At 56.4% G+C, this 23,476-nt stretch overlaps 7 protein-coding genes across 7 annotated transcripts; 6 read left to right on the forward strand and 1 right to left on the reverse strand.

Moving 5' to 3' along the window:
- On the forward strand, nucleotides 1-3,283 carry nut1 (putative RNA polymerase II mediator complex subunit Nut1; the record flags this gene model as incomplete). The annotated part of the gene is made up of 5 exons (XM_001214744.1): nucleotides 1-607; nucleotides 660-910; nucleotides 1,064-1,564; nucleotides 1,609-2,140; nucleotides 2,187-3,283. The coding sequence occupies 5 exons, from the start codon at nucleotides 1-3 to the stop codon at nucleotides 3,281-3,283; spliced, it is 2,988 nt and encodes a 995-aa protein (XP_001214744.1).
- Nucleotides 3,284-9,261: 5,978 nt separating this feature from the next.
- On the forward strand, nucleotides 9,262-12,765 carry ATEG_05567 (guanine nucleotide exchange factor; the record flags this gene model as incomplete). The annotated part of the gene is made up of 2 exons (XM_001214745.1): nucleotides 9,262-9,765; nucleotides 9,814-12,765. 2 exons carry the CDS (start codon nucleotides 9,262-9,264, stop codon nucleotides 12,763-12,765), a joined length of 3,456 nt encoding a protein of 1,151 aa, XP_001214745.1.
- A 625-nt stretch (nucleotides 12,766-13,390) lies between these two features.
- Nucleotides 13,391-14,070, forward strand: ATEG_05568 (uncharacterized protein; the record flags this gene model as incomplete). Its single annotated transcript, XM_001214746.1, has 2 exons — nucleotides 13,391-13,946; nucleotides 13,997-14,070. 2 exons carry the CDS (start codon nucleotides 13,391-13,393, stop codon nucleotides 14,068-14,070), a joined length of 630 nt encoding a protein of 209 aa, XP_001214746.1.
- Nucleotides 14,071-14,641: 571 nt separating this feature from the next.
- ATEG_05569 (flavin-containing monooxygenase) lies at nucleotides 14,642-16,393 on the forward strand (the record flags this gene model as incomplete). Its single annotated transcript, XM_001214747.1, has 3 exons — nucleotides 14,642-15,798; nucleotides 15,852-16,007; nucleotides 16,048-16,393. 3 exons carry the CDS (start codon nucleotides 14,642-14,644, stop codon nucleotides 16,391-16,393), a joined length of 1,659 nt encoding a protein of 552 aa, XP_001214747.1.
- A 517-nt stretch (nucleotides 16,394-16,910) lies between these two features.
- On the forward strand, nucleotides 16,911-17,500 carry ATEG_05570 (uncharacterized protein; the record flags this gene model as incomplete). Its single annotated transcript, XM_001214748.1, has 4 exons — nucleotides 16,911-16,982; nucleotides 17,058-17,158; nucleotides 17,222-17,278; nucleotides 17,329-17,500. 4 exons carry the CDS (start codon nucleotides 16,911-16,913, stop codon nucleotides 17,498-17,500), a joined length of 402 nt encoding a protein of 133 aa, XP_001214748.1.
- A 56-nt stretch (nucleotides 17,501-17,556) lies between these two features.
- Nucleotides 17,557-20,145, reverse strand: ATEG_05571 (putative DNA mismatch repair protein (Mlh3); the record flags this gene model as incomplete). Its single annotated transcript, XM_001214749.1, has 1 exon — nucleotides 17,557-20,145. The coding sequence occupies one exon, from the start codon at nucleotides 20,143-20,145 to the stop codon at nucleotides 17,557-17,559; it is 2,589 nt and encodes an 862-aa protein (XP_001214749.1).
- A 1,498-nt stretch (nucleotides 20,146-21,643) lies between these two features.
- ATEG_05572 (uncharacterized protein) lies at nucleotides 21,644-23,053 on the forward strand (the record flags this gene model as incomplete). Its single annotated transcript, XM_001214750.1, has 1 exon — nucleotides 21,644-23,053. The coding sequence occupies one exon, from the start codon at nucleotides 21,644-21,646 to the stop codon at nucleotides 23,051-23,053; it is 1,410 nt and encodes a 469-aa protein (XP_001214750.1).
- Between the last annotated feature and the right edge of the window lie 423 nt (nucleotides 23,054-23,476).

Genomic DNA, 23,476 nt, shown 5'->3' on the forward strand with positions numbered 1-23,476 from the left:
ATGGCGTCCACCGAACAATGGGGGGCATTCCTCCACCAGTGTCTGGCGCATCGCATCGACGTCGCCGACTTCAAGAACCTGTCGCGACTGCTGTTCAAGCGCAATCCCATCGCGCAGGGCGCGCTGATCGACGTCGTGCTGGAGACCCGGCTGGCCGCCGGGATCAAGTGGGATCCGCTACTCCCCCTGTATATAGACGGCCTGTGCAAGATGGGCAAGCTGCAGATCTCCACGGTGCTGGCGGCGCTGCTGAAGCATTCGTCCATCCATGAGAAGCCCGGTACCGACGCGGCGGCCGCCAAGCAGAAACAGAAATGCTACACGCTCATGACGGACATCCGCGTCATCCAGGATGCGATGCTCGCGGTGTCGACTGGGCACGCGCCCAAGAGTCTGTCGGAGACTGCGGGCACGTTTTTGGCGATTGCTGACTGGATCCACGCGGTCGTGTCGTGGCACCACGGCCAGATGAACGCGAGCCAGCAGGCGGAGGGCCTGATGAGCTCCCCCGACGCGGTGTCGCTGTTCGAGTCGCTGGGCATTCTTCTGGCTGCTGTGTCCGGGACGGAGAAAGGCCTGCAGGTTCTTTCTTCGGACTCTAATGAAGGTAAGCTGGTGGCCCGTCTACCGAATTCTTCTGGCCGTCTGACGCGTCGCAGGGTTGAAGGTGAAATTGGGACACGCGCTTTCGGCGTATCTGCCCCTCTGTGTGGACTTGTCGCTGCCGCTGAGGAACAGGCTCGATGCGCTGCAGAAGGAGTTTAACCTCTATGGCGAGCCGCCGCCCAAGAATCTGGGTGTGTCCTCGTTGGAGAATCTGCACGTCAATGGGATTCAGTTCGAGGCGTCCATTATCGATGGGCCTGCGATTAACTCAAGAGCTGGTCTCTACGTATATATCAACGCAATGGTATGGGATTCACCCCTATGGCGAAATACGTGCTGACCTTGTAGCTCGCGGGCCGCCCTCTGGTGGATGATAGCATGCTGCTTAATTACCTGACCAATAGATACGGGGTGGGTGCGCACACCACGGCATCTCGAATCCTGCTAACGTCGACAGGCACACTACGACGTCCTCATACAGGATCTGATCACGGCGGCATTCGACGTCTGCTCGAATGCGATGTATCGCAATGAATCTAGTCGCACCATGTTCCTCTTCCGCTCGTTCCTGGTCAACAAGCTGCCGTCGTTCTTCGCGGCCATGCTCTCCGCGTCCATGGTGTCGATCCCGATGGAGCTGTGTATCAGCCATGCACTCAGCCGGCTCGATCCCAATACATTCCCGTCGTTCTCACAGATGTTCTCCATGCAGGGCAACACGGTACTATCAGACGTGCGGCAGGAGTTCCTCTTTGCCTGCGCCTCGCACAAGTTGATCCCCGAGTCCAGCATTGAGCGACTGCTGGGCGAGAACCCGATGCAGGCGCTCCCCGTTGGCTATAACAAGGACGATCTCGTGTCGCAGATCAACACCACGCCCGAGCGCGCGGAGCAGCTCATCAACGAGATCGAGTTCACCGAGGGCAACGCCGGGCCTATTGTCGGCGCCATCACGGAGGTAAGTCTGGTGATATGATCGTTGAGTTTAGCTAAGTTGTGTAGGTGATGCAGAATCTGTGCAATCAGAAAGAGACAATGACGCTGAAAAATATCTGCAATTCGCTGTCTCGGCGTCCCCAAGCCCTAGATGTCATTCTCCTCTTCCGCAGCCCGAAGCAGGTCTTGCAGCCGTTATGTGCGCTGCTTGACTCCTGGCATTGGGACGAAGACCAGGGGGAGAGCCAGCCGGTGTATGATGAGTTTGGCAGCATTCTCCTGCTGGTCCTGGTATTCAAGTACCGATACGACCTCAGTGCGTACGATCTGGGAATCGCAAACAACGATTCGTTTGTCCTGCGACTGCTGGAGCGGGGTTCGAGCAGCCAGAAGCTGGACGAACTGAGCGAAAGCCAGAACAAGCATCTCGGCTCGTGGATTGGCGCGTTGTTCATCGCGGAGGGCATCAGCGAGGAGACCATGTCGGCCTGCAGTCCGCAGGAGTTCTACCTCCTGGCGAGCACCCTGTTCAGCCAGAGCCTGGCCGCATGCGAAGCCGGCAAGCTGGAATTCGAGACCCTCAAGGGCGGCTTCGAATGTACGTGCCTCCATCTCCCGATGTGTACCTGTACTAACATCTACAGACCTGCTAGAGCCGTTCCTCCTACCGTCGCTCGTTGTCGCCCTGACCTGGCTCGGCAATCATATCTGGGAGGCGGAAAGCGACCCGTCCATTCCACTGAAAGCACTACACTCCCTCGTCAGCCCGAGCTCCATCTCCGGCGAAGCCAAAGAGATCCACCGCACAGTGCTGAACATCACCGCGCGCTCACTGGACGAACAGCTCAAAGACGTGCGCGCGCGCCACCCGTCCCGCACCGACATCAAGCCCATCCTGGACGTCCTCGAGCCGTGTCTGTCGTTCCCACGCACCGGCAGCTGCCACCGCTCAGAACTCGAAACCTGGACGACCCACGCCGGCAATCTTCTCGGCAGCATCCGCAGCACGATGCAGTCGCTCGTGCTGTGGTGCACCAGCCCGGACGTGAACATACCGCCGCCGTCGTACACGCACCGCCAGCTCGTCGCGGGCATCCGCATCGTCGGCGCCACGCGCCTCCTCGCCGCCCTCCTCGACGAGCTGCGGCTCCAAACCGACGCGAACAACGGCGACCTTGCGCTGGACATCGCCGCCTCCCTCGTTTGCGCCCCGCTGCCCGAGTCCTTCGCCGTCGAGTCAAGCCCCTACCACCCCGTCGCCGTCGACCTGGCCAAGGACCCCGTCCCGCGCTGCCCGCTGCTCACCCTCCGCGACGCGCTGGCCCTGCAGCACGAGGCCGTTCCCCGCACGGCGGAGAAAGACCCCGCGCGCGCCGAGGCCGTCGTGCGCCTCTACCGCCGCGTCGCCGCGCTCGCCGCACCCACCGCCCAGGTGCCCAACCTCGACATGAACAACCTCATCCAGAACATGCAGCTCGGGGTCGGCGTCGACGGCCACGACCAGATGGGTCTCCCGGCTGGGGGCGCGGGCGATGCCGTCGGCGACGAGCCGAACCTCGACCAGATGCTGGATAATGCGGCCGCGGCGGCGGCGGCGGGCATCGACTCCGGCGTGGGACAGGGGATGGGAGGGGATATGAGCGGGGGATTGGATACGAGCATTGACGATGTGCTGAATGCAGCGGATATGGCGGTGGGGAATCCGGAGTTTTTGGATTTGGATATGGAGGGCATGTTTTGATTACTGATTGGATATGAATATGGATGTAATAGGTGATCTTTGTTCATATAGTAATAAATACAATATTCCTAGCTCCCTGGTTCCGTTCTGGGCAATGCCTGCATAGATGCCTAGGTAGTTAGCTGTGTTCACGACGCGACGAGGGACTGCAATGCATACCTATGATTTGGAGGGTTTGGGAGACACTTCGGCGGGCAGTTTCTCGACGCCGTGGGTCAACTCTTGAATCAGGGTGGCGAGCTGTGGTGTGGGCGCGGCGAGGGCGAGGGCGGCCAGCGAGATGGCGAGGATTGCGGCGAGGTTCATTTTGGTGGCTGGGTTGGGGTGGAGATAGGATGATGGATGTATGGATGTATGGATGGAGTGTTGAGTGGAGCATATGTATTGTTTTATAGGCGTTCGTGAGTCTAGGGATGTGGAATGTACAAAGAGGGTTCTAAGTTATAGGAAGTTATAGGTAGGGGTGTAACTGTAATTATGGGGATGGTCGTAGGATGTACATATGTATATAGTGGATATATTATCGATGCACTCATATCAAACAACCGAACAATGCAACAAAGTCAATAAGTATACTTAGTATGGTAGAATATGAAGCCAGATGACGCCGCGTGTCGACAGGAATGCTATCGAGGGATGCTGCCCGAGCACCCTTCCCTTCTCTCCCCTCCTACCAACCTACGAACCCTACCCTTGCCAGCAAACAGTCGCGCACGCGTTCTTCAAGACACTATTACCAAGATGCATAGCGCATGGACCAGTCCGAATCGGCAGCATAAGTACCAAACCCTCCCCGACCAGTCCAGTCCGCCCGCGTCCAGGCCAGAAATAGCCCCCAGGCAAACAATACCCTGCAGACGCCATCCACGCACGAGGGATGCAGTTTATCCGGCATAGACGTATGAAGAGCGTGATCCGGCTGCAGGCGCTGCATTGCATGGAGATTCATTAGCCTATGCAGGCCGAGTCACACGCACGTGAAGCCCGTCAGCACTGCAGGATGTCGGGATAATTGGCCGGGGAGGATGCCGAACTGGACGGGGGAGGCATTAGGGGGTTTTTCTTTCATCGGGCTAGGCCTGTGAGGTGGGAATGTTTGTTTCGTGCGTCGCGTGATGGATGGAGTTTTTATCTATGGTTCATGTTCATCCATTGGGTTTGTATTGGGGTATACTGTAGTTATTTTGTGGCGGGAGGATGCTCCATATTGTGTACTCCGTACAACGGAGATATTTTCCATGCAGGCGGAAGATAAAAGATAGGAGATTAATAAACTCTATCCTCTGGCAGATGCCAGGTACAGCTCAGCCAGCCAGCCGTTGCGATCTACTCCGTCTCTATCGATCGATGAATCGCATTGACCGTGATGATGTGATGGTTGCTGTGATTGTGATAGCTGCAGACCCTTCATCAATGCATTGTGCGTACTCCGGATGGAGAGACTGTCAATGCAGGATCACCTCGCCCCGCTGCTCTCGGAAGCGCCTCCTATCCAGGCAGTGAGCTACGGTGGAGGTGATCCCGTCAGGATGCAGATGTCCATCGTGCAGACGAGACAATAGTCTACCGGTCGGTCGTCAATGGTGGATACAGCCCAGGAATTGATTGCTGTGTGTGAACTAGATGTGCCTCCTGCACCGTGCAGAGACAACCCCAAATCCCAGAGCTGATGCCCAACGTGCGAAGGATCTCGTGGATGCTGCCGTCCGCAGTGGAGATCGCCGTGCGGTGGAGGACTCGAAAACAGGACGGTCGACGAGAGGATTCTTGGTGTGGCACTAGTTGGTTAGTACGCGTGCGGTTCCACTGTCCATCATCCACTGTCGAGGCCGAGGAGACAGGCTGTCAGGAACGAGAAAAAGGAATATAGTCTGCTACTGCTACTGCTGCTGCTGCTGCTGCTGCATGGTGCTGTCTGCTGTCTGCTGTCTCTGTCTCTCTGCCTCTGTCTGCAGCTGTTGCAGCTTTGCTGCTGTCTCAGTTGGATATTGCATTCCACCTAGCATCCATGTCTGTATTTGACTGACGGGCAGGTTCAAAATCCCCTCTGTAGGGACTCGACCACGTTCCGACGATATGGATACACCGGCCGAGAGGAGTCCACCGTTCGTCCATCCCACGGATCATGATATCAACCCAGCTGGACGGGATGGACGGGATCTGGGAGTAAACTTCCATGGTCTCCGAGCTCCAGTGGATGGCGATGGGCGATAGGCGATGGGCGATGGGGCAGTGGAGATGAAACGGGTGGTTCGTTCATAACAGACGCAATTATGTTCCGTGTGTATGTACAAAGTACTGTATACTCTGTAGTATATGGCTGAATCTAGGTGTCGATCTATACTCGTAAGACTCATATCACACTCCTTCACGATAAATGAACCATGGGCCGACAATCCTTCGAAGACCGTCTGTCGAGCCGTCCCGCGTTGCTACGGTTCCTCCAGTGGAGCGTGGAGCTATCGCCATCGGCCGGTGGGTTGCCCCTGACTGTATAGTATGTTTCTTTCTACCCACGTACATTATTATTGGGATGTCTGAATCCCTGTCGTTTCTACTCCCTATCCTACGGCTTCTTCACTGTGCCGCAGACTAACTGCCCTTAGTATCGCACGTACTCCCCCTACGCTCACCCGCATATGCCAACGAACACGTGCGGACTGGCCGCGGCCAGTCCGTCTCAGACTAGCGGTGCTAGTTGCGTTGGCGGCCTTCTTAATGGCCGCTTCGGCCAGCAGTCCGGCAGCAACGGTCGGCAGATCAGATTCCCAATAATCAGATGCCTTGGAGGCACTACAGGCAACGACGCCCGTCGGTCAATAATGATCCGCTCTAGTGTCGACGGTTTGGATCTGTCATATCGTCCTCTTTGTTCCGGCTGTCACTGTGTGCCGCGTCCCCCTCCGCGGTCTGTAAAGCCCTAACGCCCACCCATGATGCTAGCCGCCCACGCCGGTCGCAACGAGGCCTCCGATGTTGGTGTTTGCTTCGCGGCCTGTGGGGAGCAGACAAAGTACAGGTACGAATCCGTCGCGACGAGACGGGACGCTTTTTCGGGTCGGATCTGCTGGTCGACAGAAAGGGGGATGCGCTCGGTGGATGGATGAGTCTGTCCCCGGGACGGGTTGCATCTGGCAGGTCATATCTGGTCTGGTGTCTGGGGATTTGACAGGCAGATCTGACCCGACAACCAAGTTGATGGGTTGGTCGATTTACGGAGTAGTAGAGGTGTAGTTGGGATGGCTGATGCTGTACGGGAATATATATCTCGACCTACTCTGCCTACTGAGTACTCTGTCCTTTATTGTCTGTTACTGTCACACAGACAGTTCTTCCCCTGGGCCTGTACCAACCCGGAGGATCGAGAATACAGACTGTGACTCGAGTCGGGACCTGTCCGACAGGATCTACTAGTAGTACTCCGTAGTAAGGCAGTGAACCCAATGACCCGGCCTCGGATAAGGGATGCGTCATCTCCACCACTCCATCGATCAGACTTCGCCTGCTCTTCCCTTGCGTCGAATAAATATAGCACGCACGCAACTGGAGACGAGACGGGTTCCCAAGTGATGGTCGCGAGTTAATGAGCAAGTACGTAGGACTGGTAATCAAGTGTCCCGACCGATCGGCTTGGACGCGTTCTGCAAATCCCTCGGCGAGTCTGGATTCGGCCTACGGTGGCGTGACACGGTCGATCCTCGTACGACCTGACCTCCTCGAGCTCCAGCTGCCCTCGTTCTATCCCGTCATGAACTGGATAATAGTGGCGGATAAAGGGATCAAGGTGCATGCGTAAGTCAGGAACGAATGCGAGGTCGGACAATATCAGGAGAAAGTCCGGTGTGAGTCCGGTTCCGTCAATGTTGAGGCCGTCTACTCGACGGGAACCGATGCACTGGATGTTGATGGATCCATATGGAGTGACAGTCGACAGGTCCCATGGAGGGCTGAAATTTGGCGCAGGAAGGATTTCTTTCCTCTTGGGGAGGAGGTAATATAAGTAGATTTACCCAGGCCGACGGGTGCTGCGCTGTCGATCGGTCCCAATTTTGGTTCTTGATCCATTCACTCATTGATCATTTCATTTATTTGGTTTTGTATGGTTGATTGAAGTAGAGTAGGTAGGTCTCCATACAGGTCAGTACTACTTGTAGTTTTATGATTATAATAGGAGACTATTATTCTATTCCTTCTATATTCTATATGATATGATAGCAGTATATGTTATGTATTATATTCTGATTATGATAGTATTAGTAACTGACTATTATTCCGTCTGGGCAGTCACCCTGCGAACGGACCAATGAGATCGGGGATCGAACCCCTGTTTATTGTTTTTCTTTTCTTTTACTTGACTGTTCTTAGTACTTTACTCTTAGTACTAAATCCTCTTAGTGCTCTTTCAAAAGTACCTCGACCGACCAGGGGCTGGACCGTTTCTTTCTTTTCTTGTCTTTCTTTTTCCCTCAATATTTTCATCTCCTTTCTTCCAAGGTTCTCTTCTCTTCTCTTCTTCTCTACTATGGTATCCTCCGTATACAACGATACCTAGTATCCTCTCGATTCCCTCGTAATACACTTCGTTGGTACTCTACTAGGTAATCTCCTTAACTAGTCCCTGGACTCCTACCAAACCGACCAGCCGTGTGACGGCCGATCATGGACGCATTGGGAGGGAGCGACCCGTTTAGGTGCAGGAGAGGAATAATCACCAGATTATAATAATAAACCCTCTTAAAAAAAAAAATAAATCCCAAAAAAAGGATCCACCGGCTCCACTGGGCACGAACGGACACTAGGAACGCTCTGGAGAAGAAGAAGGCCTACTACTTGGTACTAGGTAGTGAGTTAGTTACTTCTGGCCATCCTCCCCTCATCCTCTCTCATAGAATCTTTCTCTCATCCACTCTTCTCATATACACTACACTCTCTATACTCTCTATACTCTCCTTCACTCTCCCTCTTCTTCTCCTTTCTCCCTCTCCCTCTCTTTCTCCTTCTTCTCCTTCAATTCAATTAGTCAACGCTCCTTACCAATTATACTCCGTCCCATCCATCACCTCCCCCCCCAGTGGCAACAAACCTACATTCCTCCCTCCCTCCCTACGTCTCCTCCTGTCTCTCGCCCTTGCGTGCTTCTCGCCTTCCCGACGCTTCAGAAATTACTCCGTCGTCATTGTCTCGCCTCTCGTTATCTCCTTCGCCGCGCCTCCGCTGCCCCTCCGCTGCTCCTTCGTCCCTCGACCCGCCCGCGTCGTGTTCTGGAGTCCCCCGTTTCCCGGGCCGCATCGTGGTCCTTGCTGCGCCCTCGTTTCTCATCTTAAATCCCCCGTTCGACTGCCAATTGCTCCATTGTTTGTTTGGTTTTGTCCGTCTCTCGTTATTTGTTTGGACGGAATTCGCCGAACTCGTGGTTGTCTTCGTCCATTTCGCCCTCGTTGCGTTCTTCTCATACTTCGGAACGTGTGCCCCATCCCACCCCCATAAGAATACTCCAATCGCTACCAGCTTCGCTCCCTCCTCGGTGTCTTTCTCCCATCGCAATTGGTACACAGGTACGTGTGAATGTCGACCGTGAATGGCCCGCATTCCTTCCTTGCCCTCTCTCTCTCTCTCTCTCCCCCTCCTCCCTCCAGCCAGCATTCCACGGACGATGGGAGCATTCCGCATGACCACAACATCCACCCTCCTGCCAGCCCTCTCGAGAGAAACAATCAGATTAACCTGACCGTTTGAAGTCCGGTGCCTTCGACTGTCCATGCGGACCTGTCCTTGTCCCAGCATCCAACACAATCGCTGAACTCATCTCTGCTCGCCAAATCGACCCTCATCACGGAGCACATCGACACTTCCATCAGGAGCCACGTGAGGATGCTCGTTGAGTCTACTCACGCGTAATCTGGTCGGTGACCTGCGTCCCGCGGACCCAGCCCGCATAACGAGCGCTCGACATCCAACTGCATCCGACAGTCAAAGACATGGACTCGATGAAGCCTCATATCGCCCCGTTAAAGATCGAAAAGGGAAATTCCAACTTCCACCCTCGTCGCTACTATTCCTCTGAAAACCACGAAGAAATCACCCCGCCCTTAACACCCTACAGCACCACAGACGACAGTATGGACCAGACCGAACCGCCTCGAGCCGTTTTTCACAACTATCTGCGCGCATTCTATCCGTTTCATCCCACGGGGGACGTCTCCCCCTCCACCGTCACCCTCCCCCTCGACCAGGGCGATATCATCCTGGTCCATTCCGTCCACACCAACGGCTGGGCCGATGGCACCCTGTTAGATACAGGCGCCCGCGGCTGGCTGCCCACCAACTACTGCGAAGCTTACGACCAACTCCCCATGCGTCCGCTCCTGAAAGCCTTGACGGATTTTTGGGATATCATCCAGGGCGGATGTGGGTTCCCGCTGCGGGAATTCTGCAACCAGGATAACGTCAAGGGGCTCATTGCGGGCGTGCGCTTTCTGCTGGTAAGTCTTCCGGAATGTTGCCAGAACCAAGGAATTGACAACGACCAGGAAAAATCGGAATGTCTCACCCGCGACTCATTCCTCGTGCGAAGGCATGATGGACTGCGTCGCAACCGCAAAGCATTGCTGGCCGATCTGTCCTCGCTCGTCCGGACCACCAAAAAGTGCCAGGATTCGACCCCGGGCCAGACCATGGAAGACGAAATCGACATGATGGACGAGATGCTGCTCAAGGCCTTCCGCATCGTCACCCGCGGGGTGCGCTTCCTGGACATCTGGAACGAAGAAGTCGGCCTGAGTCGCACCATCGCCGAACTGGAGCAACAATGCGACATCCCCCCGACCCCCGCCTCAGACTCCTTTGACGTGACCTCGGAAGCCGACACGGAACGCAACGAGTCGAGGCTGCTGAATCGCAGCCGATTGGACATGAGTCGCGCATCCAACCGCACCGACCTGCACGACTCGCAGCCTCCCCCCCGTCCCGTCTCCGTCACCACCAAACGGATCTCCCACCGCGTGTCTTACTCGGCCCCGGCTGCGGCGTCCCGAAACCCAAACCTCGCTTCCGAACGGCTCAACGCCACCTACGACGCCTTCCTCGGCGTGCTTGGCTCCTTTATTGGTCTCCACCTCCAGTCGCGCCCCTCGACCGAGCTAGTGACAACCACTGAGCAAGCGGTGCGCTCGTGTCGCGGCCTGCTGGCCACCGTCGAGGCCGTGCGGGATCATGATCCCGCCGGGAGTGCCTTGCTCGAGCAGGCGCGCGACGCCATGTACGACCGCCTCTCCGAATTGGTGTGCGCCGCGCGGGATGCCTTCCGCCCGGCCACCTCCGCGGAGGACGAGCTCGTCTTTATGCCCGATGAGGGCAAGCGATTGGTCGATGCGGCGACCGACTGTGTGCGAGCTGCGGGCAACTGCCTGGCCAAAGCTCGTCGCGTGTTGGAGCAGAGTGGCGACTTTGAGCTGGAGGGGCTGCAACAGGAGATTTCCCCGATCTCTGACGTCAACCGCACCCCGGTACCGCAACCGACGACGGACTCGGCCGGGGAACGCGACCGATCTCAAAGTATTTCCTTGCGACTCCCTCCGCCGCCGCTCCAGATTCCCAAGACACAACCTCATAACTACTGTCCCTCCACCCCGGGACTCACAGACGACACCACTCCGTCGTCCTTCAACTCCCGCGTCGGATTGGCGAGCCCCGCCGGCACCGCCATCACCGATATCTCCCTCCCATCGACCGCCGTTTTGTCCACCAGTCTGGACAAGCTCTCCTTCTCGTCCTCGACCCACGATGCGAGTCCCGCCGAGGCTGCCCACCGTACGAGTCATCCGAAGTCGGAGGCGGGCGAATCGTTCGGTCGCGGCGTCATCAGCACGGGGAGCAGCTATACCTACGCCAGCCACCTGCGCGATTCCGAGATGAGCGGCGTGTCGCAGGCGTCCACCCGGGCCACGTCGCCCGACATTGGCAATCACTATCAACTGCCGCTGTTGAAGGGCAGCGTGAGCCACTCGACCCTGGCGGAGGAGAACGAAGAGACTGAAGCGGAGATCCTGGAAAAGACCTACGCCCATGAGTTGATCTTCAAGGACGGCCAGGTCATGGGTGGGAGCCTCCGGGCACTGGTGGAGAAGCTGACCGCCCACCAGTCCACCCCGGATGCCATGTTCGTGTCGACGTTCTACCTTACCTTCCGGTTGTTTGCCACGCCGATGGAGTTTGCGGAGGCTCTGGTCGACCGCTACAACTACATCGGCGATACCCCCCACACGGCGGGGCCGGTTCGCCTCCGCGTGTACAATGTGTTCAAGGGCTGGCTGGAGTCGCACTGGCGTCATGACTGCGACAACCAGGCTTTGGATTATATTCTGAACTTTGCCAACACCACCCTCATGCAGACTCTGCCTACGGCGGGCAAGCGCATGCTGGAGCTGGCCGAGAAGGTGTCGATGGTGCACGCCCCGGTGGCTCCTCGGCTGGTGTCTTCTATGGGGAAGACCAACACGGCGACGGCGCAGTATGTGCATCCCGACACGCCGCTGCCCCCGCCGATCCTGGGCAAGAAGGAGATGAACCTTCTCAAGAACTGGAAGAACGGCGAGTCCAGCCTGTCTATCCTGGACTTTGATCCGATGGAGCTGGCCCGGCAGCTCACCATCAAGGAGTCCCGCATTTTCTGCGCCATTCTGCCCGAGGAGCTCCTGGCAACCGAATGGATGAAGAAATCGGGCTCCCTGGCGGTCAACGTCCGCGCCATGTCGACCCTGTCCACCGACCTGGCGCACCTGGTGGCCGACTCGATCCTGCAGCTGGAGGAGCCGAAGAAGCGCGCGGCGACCATCAAGCACTGGGTCAAAATCGCCAACAAATGCCTGGAGCTGAACAACTACGACTCGCTGATGGCGATCATCTGCTCGCTGAACTCGTCGATGATCTCGCGTCTGAAGCGGACGTGGGAGGTGGTCTCGCAGAAGACCAAGACCACGCTGGAGTACCTCCGCGAGATTGTCGACGTGTCGCGGAACTACGCGGTGCTGCGCCAGCGGCTGCAGAACCACGTGCCGCCCTGTCTGCCGTTCGTTGGCACCTATCTGACCGACCTGACGTTTGTCGACCACGGCAACCAGCCTGTGCGCAGCTTGCCGACGGAGGACGGCGAGATGGCGGTGATCAACTTTGACAAGCACATGAAGACGGCCAAGATCATCAGCGAGCTGCAGCGGTTCCAGATCCCGTACCGGCTGACGGAGGTGCCGGAGCTGCAGACGTGGATGCAGAACGAACTGGTGCGGGTGCGATCGAACGGCGAAATGAGCCTGCAGAAGTTCTACCGGCGGTCGCTGGTGCTGGAGCCGCGCGAGGCGCCACGACCAAGCCTGCAGACGGAGGCCAGTTCTTCGTCTTCTATTCTTGAAAACGCCAAGGACAAGTTTGACTTTTTGTCCTGGACGCATCCCTCCAAGGCCAAGTCGGTTGCGACGAACGGTTGAACCGAGACCGGCTGGCCTTAATGATTTATGATTTGGTGCACATTCATTCTGTTTTGTGAATATTTTTGTTGTTTCTATGGGCGGCTTTGTCTTTCCTGGTGCTGGATGGTTAGCGACCTGCCAGGGGTGCACAAAATCTGGGACATACAGGTTATATACGGGCCTCACGGCCGTTATTGATTGGATTGGATTGGATTGGACTTGGTCTGGCTGGTGTTGGAGGATTGTTGTATTGTAGTGTACATAATGACACTGTCTGGACATTCTCTTCGTTCTGTTCATCTATCGCGTACGGAGTATACTCCACGGCACCACCTTGCTTGAGAATCCCCGACGGACTCTTGGGGATCTGCGCAATCCACACCATCTACATGCAGCTGCTTATCATGCGCCACCGCAGGATCTCCGCTGTCCATCCCTCCGCTACTCCACTCCACCTCGTTCCTCAACGTATATACTAATATACGAAGAGTAAGAGTAAGACGATATAGACAAGGATAGAGATTCCTCCGATAGTCAGCCCCGCATCTCCTGTGAGACTGCAAAGATGCGATGTATATGTGCATTTCGCAGTCTTGTCTATACTCTTCCTACTAACTACTCCAATCTACATCTACACTCCAGAATGATCTCCCTCACTAACAAAACCTCCATCATCACCGGCGCCTCCTCCGGCATGGGCCTAGCAGCCACCCAGCTCTTCCTCAAGCTCGGCGCCACTGTCTACGGCGTCGACATCTCCCCCCTCCCCTCGACACTCCCCGCCCACGACCGCTTCCACTTCCACCAGGTCGACCTCCGCGACAAAGACAGCCCTGCCGCCGTCGTGCACGGCTGCCAGCGCACCTTTGGCCCGCGCATCGACGTGCTCCTCAACGTCGCCGGCGTCATGGACGGCTTCCACAGCGTCGACTCCATGGACCCGGCGGTGTGGGAGCGGGTGCTGGCGGTCAATCTCACCGTGCCCGCGCTGCTGGCTGGAGAGGTCGTCCGCGTCTTCCGCCAGCAGCAGCAGCAGCCCGGCGGGAACATCGTCAATGTATCCAGCCGGGCCGGGCAGAGTGGTGCCGTGGCTGGGGCGGCCTACACGGCGAGTAAGCACGGGCTGATCGGGCTGACGAGGAATATTGCCTGGCGGTTTCACAAGGAGGGTATTCGGTGCAATGCTATCTGTCCCGGGGGTGTGTGCCATCCTTGACATTTCTTCTACGAGCGCATGCTAACAGCCAAGGGTTCAACACGGGCATCATGCACTCCGTCGACATGTCGCGGCTCGATCAGGCGGCGCTGGAGACCGTCCTGTAAGGCTTCCTCTTCTGTTATTAGAACTAGAAGGCTGCTGACCGACTAGGCCTGTCCAAGCCCTGCATTCGACGGGCGACCTGAAAACCATGCCGCTCCCCGGCGAGGTGGCCAACCTCATGGCGTTTCTGGCGTCCGACGCGGCCAAGGAGATTAACGGGGCGATTGTGCCGATTGATCGGGCGGGGGGGACTGTATGAAGTGTAGTGGGCACATGCACAGTAGAATTATGCACAGCAGATCCCTGACTCAGTGGACTGACAGCGTTGAATCGGTGGAGCTCATCCTAGTACTCCGTGCCTTTCCCCCCTGCCATATGTTTGCTGGCCTGACGTACTCCCTGACATGCTCCCTGATATCAACCCCCAATGACAGCCCCTGCAGCACTTCACTAACTTCTCAGCTTACAAACGAACGAGTCAGCTGCTCAACCCATCCCGAGATGCTGTCAGTTGCGGGGTCTACAGCCGAGGGTCCCGTCGCCTCGGTCGATTTCGTATATAAATACTAGTATCATTGGGGGAATCCCCATACTGCCTTCTATACTCATTGTCCTCATACCATTGTCGTCATCATGGGCTCGATAGAAAACACCATCTTCCGCGACGCCGTCATCGTCGGCGCCGGCTTCAGCGGCACCTATGGCCTCCACAAACTGCGCAAAGCCGGCCTCACCGTCCAGGTCTTCGAAGCCGCCAGCGACCTCGGCGGCGTGTGGTACTGGAATCGCTATCCCGGCGCGCGCGTCGACTCGGAATGGCCCTTCTACCAGCTCACCATCCCCGAGGTCTATCAGGACTTCTACTTCTCCGAGCGCTTCCCCGGCCACGCCGAGATCCGCCGCTACTTCGCCCACGCCGACAAGATGCTCGACCTGAAGAAGGACATCGCCTTCAACGCCCGCGTCTCCTCGGCCACCTGGGACGACGCCGCCGCCCGCTGGACCGTCCGCACCGACGCCGGCCACGTCGCCGTCGCCAAGTACCTCTGTCTGTTCACGGGCCTGCTGCACCGCCCCTACACGCCCGACCTGCCGGGCCTCGCCGACTACCAGGGCGTCGTGCACCACTCCGCCGCGTGGCCCGCCGACCTCGACGTCTCCGGGAAGAAGGTCGCCGTCGTCGGCGCCGGCGCCACCAGCGTGCAGATCGTCCAGGACCTGGCCAAGCACGCCGCCCACCTGGCCATGTTCATGCGCCGCCCCAGCTACTGCCTGCCCATGCGGAACCGCCCGCTCTCCGCGGCCGAGCAGGACGCCCTGCGCCCCTACTACCCGACCCTCTTCGCCGCCAGCCGCGCCAGCACCTCCGGCTTCCCGGTCCGCCCCCTGGCCGACCTGTCCGCCGAGCAGCGCGACGCCGCCTGGGACCGCCTCTGGCGCGCCGGCGGCTTCCACTTCGCCGGCGGCCAGGCGCCCGACGTCTACGTCGACCGCGCCGCCAACCGCGCCGCCTACGACTTCTGGGCCCGCAAGGTCCGCGCCCGCATCGCCGACCCCGTCAAGCGCGACCTGCTCGCCCCGCCCACCCCGCCCTACCCCATGTTCACCAAGCGCTACCCCCTCGAGCAAGACTACTACGAGAGCCTGGACCGCCCCAACGCCGAGGTCGTCAGCCTCGCGCACACGCCGTTCGAGCGCTTCACCGCGCATGGCGTCGTTACCGCCGACGGCACGTTCCGCGAGTTCGACTATGTGGTGATGGCCACGGGGTTTGAGAGTTTTACCGGGTCGTGAGCCTTTCCACCAGAGTGCATGCAGCATGTGTATGTGGCTGACAGAGCAGGATCGCCCTGATGGACATCATCGGCCAGGACGGCGCCAACCTGAAGCACGTCTGGAAGAACGGCGTGCGCACGTACCTCGGCATGGTGGTGCGCGGCTTTCCCAACTGCTTCCAGGCGTACACCCCGCAGGGTACGGCCCCACCCCCACCGAACGGGTAACCTATAGTATTGTACATGCAAGTGGCTGACAGGTAGTGCCATGACATGGGCAGCCCCCACCGCGCTGTCCAACGGCCCGACCATCATCGAATGCCAGGTCGACTGGATCCTCGAGGCGATCCTCAAGATGGAGGTGCAGGGCGTCGCCGCGCTGCAGCCGACTACCGCCGCCGAGGACCGCTGGATCGCCATGATCAACGAGGTCGCCGGCCAGACGTTCTACGCCGAGACGGACTCGTGGTGGACGGGCGCCAATGTGCCGGGCAAGAAGCGCGAGATGCTGACGTATCTGGCGGGTATTGCGCAGTACGAGAAGGAGTGTCGCGAGGCGTTGGATGGGTGGGAGGGGTTGGAGGTTAGGAAGACGGTGCCTTGTAGTTAGTATTCTTGGATGGCAGGCTTACTGGCGGTTGGATGTACTACTCTGTACATCGTTCCTGTTCCTGATGTTCGCATTCTCCGGGAATTGAGTTCTCCCTGGTAAACACAGCTCTGTCTGGCAAGGGAGAGGCACATTCTTGTTGGATATTATGATCCTAACGGGTATACATACATACACCTAACCCTCGCCGAGTACAAGCACTAGCACCACCTGTACCTGTACTGAACTATAACAATTGCCCGCACCATAACAAACAGCCAAATCACCAAACCAATCCTATCACCAGAGCCCAATACACCTACCTACAAGTGATTTTTGGCCCGCAGGACCAGAACGTGAAGCATACATACCTAACCCTTGCGGCCGCGGCATTCACCTCGCACCCTGTACATACTTCCCACTCCCACCCTTCATCACCCTCACTCGCAAACATAAATACCAGACCCGAGCCCCTTCCATTCCCATCTCCCCATCCCATCCCAAGCCAGTTCATCCCCAGAAGGCCACCGCAGACAAAATGGTCCAACTCGCGCAGCTCCTCTCCCTGGCCGTGCTGGGCGCCACCTCCGTGATGGCGGGTCCCAACCGCGTACGAAACCCTGCTGCCCCTTCTTACTTACTAAAGATAAAGAAGGGCTGTGTGTGCTAATGGTATCGCGGACAGGCCTTCATCTACAGCGACACCAACTTCCGCGGCGCTTACGCCGAGGTCCCGACTACCAATGTCTGCCATAATGTTCGGGACCTTAAGGCGTGGAAGGACCTGTATGTTACCTACCTCCTTTCTTTTTCTCTTCAAGGGAACTATCTGGCTAACGCGATATGTAGGACCGGCAAGGTGGAGTCGGCTGCTCTTACTCCCGGCATCGTGTGCTCTTTCTACAGGTATGGAGATGGTGTTCCAGATGTCTGACGGAGCTAATGATTACATCTAGTGACAAGGACTGCTTTGGCCGTGTTTACACCACGGAGGAATCGGCCGCGGATCTCGCGGACGAGGCGTATGGCGTCGGAGAGGCGGTCGTCAGTGTCAGCTGCGCTATTGCCAAGCAGGCGGAGCAGGCTCATGAAGACGCGGAGGATGATAGCATTTGGTTCAACAAATAAATCTAGTCATGTACTGGACACAGTCCGGTCGATTATATACGCGTGACTTAATATAATCAGTGCTTCCACTGCCTAAACGCTTCTATAAAATCCTGGTCCTGTGTGTATTCCTTCTCGGGTTCATCCCCAGCGCCGCTGCTATCCAAGATCGGGATCATCGATGGCCGTCCATGCGCACATTGAAACGGGAAAAGACATCGCGCCAGCTGCATCACCAGCCGCTGGCATTCGTCCACGGCCAGCGCGTCGTTGAACATGATCGCCGTCCGACAGGCCCGCGAATTCAGTAGATCGACGATACCCTTCGGACATCCATTCATTCGCGTGGCCCAGTTCAGGCCCTCACCCGATGTCGCGGCCTCGAACGGGCCTCGCCCGGTCTCTTCGCGTGTCCAGATCTCCCCGCGAATCAAATCAGTGATCAAGTTGGGCTCGACTCGGCAGCGCTCTGCAATGAGGGAGGGAAGCGTCGACACAACGATAGCAGCGGATCTATCATCCGCCCCTTGCTCGAGCGTAAACTCAACTCCCCAGCATTTAAAGAACTCCCTGTACCGTTCAAACAGAGAGGCCTCGTTCTTAGCCACCTCCAAGACAATCGGGTCGACCGTGATAGTCTGCACACGACCAGACCTATCATCCGCAAAAAACTCTCCAAAAAGTCTCTCAACCCGACATCGCTCATCCGCGGCGTGTTGATCAATCAGAACCAAAACAAACTCCGAAGGTGACGAGGGCCGCAGCCTCGCAAGGATAAACTTCTGATCGATCTGCGCAATGACCTCGGCGGTGTCAAGATCTTGCCTGTGGAGTTTCTCCCGAAACCTTGACAGCCCAAAATCCTCGAATCCACACAAATCGCCTGAAGTACTGCCGGGACGACCCTCGGCTGGATTGGTCTGACCGGAGTCAAACACGCTGATGGGCTGTTCTGCACGACTGAACACGGGATTTCCCCATCGACTGAGCACATTCTGCACCCACGCATTGTGAGCTGTGTTCGAAACAGCTGATCTCGGTCGGTGTAATTTGTCCAATGACTTTGATGTCCAGAGCGAGCCAGTTGAATGGGGTCTCTGTCCAGGTTCCTTAGTTGTCGATTGCCCAGTGCGAGAGTCGATCAGGTGAGTTCGTCCCGTATAGGGATCAGTCCAAGGGATCATGGTGTCTGTCTCTTCCTGCATTGCACTTGTATCCTCGTCTGACTCTACCGATGCAGTAGTCCCAACCTTGTGTAGGTCAACTTCCGTTTGAGACCCGTTACTCCGTGCGCGACCAGCAGACTGGTCATTGATAAGCTCCTTGGCACTTTTAATCCTGGACCAGCCTTTGAAATACTGACTCTGGGATGATCTTTGAAAAGCTGGCATCTTTACTTGGTCACCCAGAGCTTCCTCGGTGCTACTGGCATAATCCAACCGCCGTGATGTAGTTTCCGAAGCGGGCAAAGTATTGGGATCCTGTTTTCGAGGCCCTTGTCGGCGTTTTCCCGCGCGTGGGCGTAGGTGGTGCTGGGCTAGAAACTCGGAGACCATTGCCCCAAGGACGTCAAGAATGCGTTGAATGGACTTGTCTGACTCTGGAAACTCTTCATCACTGTCTTTGATTTCAGTCCCGCCCATGTCGATGCGTATGTAGAACATAGGCCACCTGTTGACGTTCTTGGCCATGGATGTACCACCTGGGTTTGGATTGTTTGCTGCGCCCGTACCAAAGTCCGAAGAAGCAAATAGACGGTTGATCTCATTGTATAGCAAGTTGGCGTTGTTTCGTGGATAAACCGGGTTGATACCGATCGAAATAAATTGAACCTTCTTTGTTGGACTCGGGCTGAGGCAAATAGCGGCGTGTATCGACAGATCCGGAACGCACGCAGAAACCGTGTCCCACTGATCTGGGGACTGCACGTCAACCAAGCCAGCCTGGGTAAGAATGGAAGCAAAGCGCCGAACGTCGAGTTCGCCATCTCGCCACAGACGACTAGGTCTAGGAGAAAGGTTGAGTCGTCTTTCCTTTCGTGCGTCCGAAAGTACCAGCTTGGTCAAGCCGTCGTTCGCAATCATTACCGAGACTATGAGGTGTTTCAGCTCCTCCCACTGTCGGTCCAGCTCGTCCGGTTTCTGCAAGGCCAACGATCGGCTCTTCACACGCACGGGCATATTGCCAAAGAGGTCATTGACCGTGACGCTCGTTCCATGGGCTCTGAATCGGAGCTCCTGTTGCACCGGTGCTGGCGTCAATCGAGCAACTGGAGCGGCACGATGGAAAATAATGGCATTTGTGCTGGATTGCCGAATATGATGCGACGTGATGGTCAGCAGAGAGAGGGACGATAACGACGCAAGGAACAGCCCTTTGCGACCGTATACAGCCTTTCCTGCATGAAGTTTCGAGCTATGATGGGCTCTCCCCAGCCCACCACCGGGCTCAAATTCCTCTCGGGGAATGCCGGCTCCATCATCCTCCACCACGCAGCCTCCGCGGGGGAAGTCCACCGTCACATAGATCGTGTGGGCATTGGCATCTAATGCGTTCTTGACGAGCTCGACGACGACGCCGTTCAGCTGGGTGATCGAAGTGGATGATTTGAGTTTTGCAATCACATCCGGCGGAAGGGGTTCAATGCGAGAGGTTGTCCGCGACATGGTAGACTTTGAGCTTGTATCGTTCTCGATGGGTTGGATTCGGCATTACGTGATTGCCCACGTGACAGCAGCTGTGGGCGTCGACATTGATGGGCAATCGAGACGGAGAGGCTCATCACTGACTTCTCTAGTCGATGGGAGTTGCTTCCATTTTGTCGAGAGTGGAAGAGATACAGAAAGGGTTGTTGGAAAGAAGTGGCCGATGATGTCGGTCACGTGGCGATAACCTATCAGGAAGTATACAAGCGGCCATTCTTGAGCGACACAATGCCCCAGCTAGTTGCCTATATGAGATTATCGTACAATCCCAACACCTGAAACTACCCAGTGTCTTTGTGACGTATCACTTAGCTTTTCTTTCCTGAAGCCCATCATCAGCGGTGTGCTCGCCTTTGCATTTAATGGCGTTGATGGCGGTGGCTTAGGCATCCGGCTAGACATGGACACATCCATGCATGCTCATGTTTGCCAGGCTGACCTTGGCAGAAGATATTCTTACAGTGCTCTCCGTGATCGCAATCTGTTTCTTCCCACCGTCCGCCAACGCGTCCTGACCGACTCGAGCCAGTCCTCCTACCACGCCGTGGCTGTCCGCGAGAGAAGAGCGTTCACGCAAGGACACCTCCCTAGACATTCTCCCAAGCCAGAAGCCGACTTTGACGCGAGGGAGCTCATGCCCACGCCGAAGAACAAGCAGATCTGTTTGCTGTTACCATCCCAGGGTGATTGCAAATACCGGATTTACGTGCCGGATCTTACTATGCATGACGAAGAGCATGACGAAGACGTCATCGGACACTACTTCCATCCAAGTCCAGAAAGCCCAATTCTTCGGCCTGGTTTCATGGAAAAGATGCAAAGACTGTTTGCTAAAGGCCGCATGAATGTGACACAGTAAGCTTCGGGACATTGCCAAGCGACAAAGCAATACTACTCATGCTAAGACCACCAGATCCCGGTGTAACTCTATCACTAATGGCCAAGAAAACAGAAACTTAATCGGCCGGTGAGGCATGTTATCCAAGATCAACAGGCGCTTGCTGTAGTGAACCAGGTCGCGATTAATATTGGTGTCTGAGCCGGCTCACAACTGTCTATCATCAACCGCCGTATGAAGCGATTAGATGATTCTATCAGCACGATGCTAGCACAGCTCCGGATGCCCCAGTTGCTTCGGCGGTGCGATTAGCCTTTGCCATGGAGCAAGGGGTCCTGCTCACCAGGCCCCATCGTGCATAGAGGGCCAAGTTCCAACCCGGTTGTTGACATACTCACGACGCTTTTTGCTTACGAATTCTGCACCTGGGACTGCGTATGTCGCTGCAGCCACCCACGTTCTGTATGAAATGTGGTAGAAGACGTGGTTCCAATTAGACGCTGAAGCAAATGCAAGGGATGCAGCTTTCCGGCTTCTACAGCATACGCAGCCTGAATGAAGTATATAAGACAGAAGACCTTGATCCAAGTATCAAGAATTCATGTTCAAACAAGTCTCGAAATGACTATCAAGGCACCCTTTGAGGCTTATGGCCTCACCAGTCTCGACCATACTGTTCCTCCCTGCTATGTGCGTTTTGCCCTGATATTTCCCGTGTCGAACGTCGCTTCAGCAGTAGAATCCCTGCAACATGGGGCTGCTCTCTTAGCCTCTGAACTCCCAGTCGTGACCGGATGCGTCGCACCTGTTTGGACCCCCGGTGCAAGAAAAGGCGCTATGCAGGTTGTGCCACCGAGTCATCGGGAGAACGCCGATGCCAGTATACTAAACGTGAAGCACCACAAAGTGTCCTACCACGCGCGATCCACTATGACTGAAGAGCAATACCTGCCTCTTGCTCTCTTTGCCGATCCGCACACCCCGGCGCCAATCCTTCGTCTACAGGCAAACGCAATGACAGACGGGATTATTCTTGGGGTTGCCTTCCACCATCGGGCTATGGATGCCACGGGAGCGGGAGTCCTCATACGCGACTTGGCGAGATGTTGTACTCGGGCCGGAGGCAGCAGCCCCCAAACCACAGGGGAATTAGAGACGAGCCCTGGGGCACAAATCGACGGACGGGCGCTTCTGAGCGCTAGTGGCCTGGGCCGATCTGTTCTGCTTCCGAGCATAGACCACAGCGCTGAGTATCCGGTGGTTGCGCCTCCGGATGAGAACACTATACGTGCTATGCAACAAGCCGCACGGTCCCTGACGATGAAGCGTTTCCTGCTCCCTGCCGAAAAGTTGGAGTCGCTTGCCAATGCATGCAATGGCTGGCTTCGGGAATCATCCGAGAACTTGGAGCAGCCATGGGTATCTAAAAATGATGTCTTGGTCTCCTTCTTTTGGATGTGTTTCATACGTGCCCAGCAGGATAGGTCTAACGAAAGAACGACCACCGTCCTACCCGTGTCTGGGATGATCTGCATGGCAGTCAATATTCGTGGCCGAACGACTCCGTCCATCCCCGCGACCTACATTGGAAACGCTCTTGTCCCGCTCCGGAGAAGCATCAGAATGGATGTCGTGCCGGACGACCAGTCGAGCATTATACAGACTCTGTCCCGTGTAGCATACGCTGTCCGCAAGAAACTCCGTTCCATCGACGACACATTCATTCGGAACGTCGTCGCCTATCTTGAGGGCGTCTCGGATTTTTCCGCCCTTGGTGTCGGTCAAAGTAATTTCAACGTGAGCAGTTGGCGTGACACGGGCATCGGCACGGCCGATTTTGGCCATGATTTAGGCAAGCCGGTCGACATGGTGTTCCCCGAGGCGATAGGTGATGGGCAACTATTTATATTGCCCAAACGACACCAGGACAATGCTTGGGAGGTGCAGATGTCGCTGCAGCAAGACGCGATGGAACGGCTTTGTGCGGATGAGATTTTTGCATCATACACATGCCGTCCAAAGCAACCATAAGTACCATTATTGTTCCTTGTCCTGTTATGGAGTAATGATCTTGGAAATTGCAGGTTAGAGTAGATAGTTAACAGCGTACATCTTGTTTGACCTCTGGATCTCCAAGATCTGCCCTTACGTTTTAACCTTGCCAATCCATGTTGGCTCTTCTGCTTGTGAGGACAACAATGGACGGTCCTTCAAGGGAGCCACGACAGCTTCTATAATTAGGCCAGGTTGATCTGCAGACGGAGTGGCGGCGGAGAGGAGATGCACGTAAGGTAAGGTACAAACAAACAGTCTACCCTACAAGGTATGTAAGGTACTAACGTAGGCTGGTTGGGCATCACGTGCTGGCTGGCTGCCCGCCTTTCCCTTTCCAGCGCCTCTCCTGAATCTCGCCTTCTCCCAGCGCCTTCTTGTCCAACCCTCCTCCATTCTGCT

This window comes from Aspergillus terreus, genomic scaffold (genome assembly GCF_000149615.1).
Source record: "Aspergillus terreus NIH2624 scaffold_7 genomic scaffold, whole genome shotgun sequence".
NCBI lineage: Eukaryota > Fungi > Ascomycota > Eurotiomycetes > Eurotiales > Aspergillaceae > Aspergillus > Aspergillus terreus.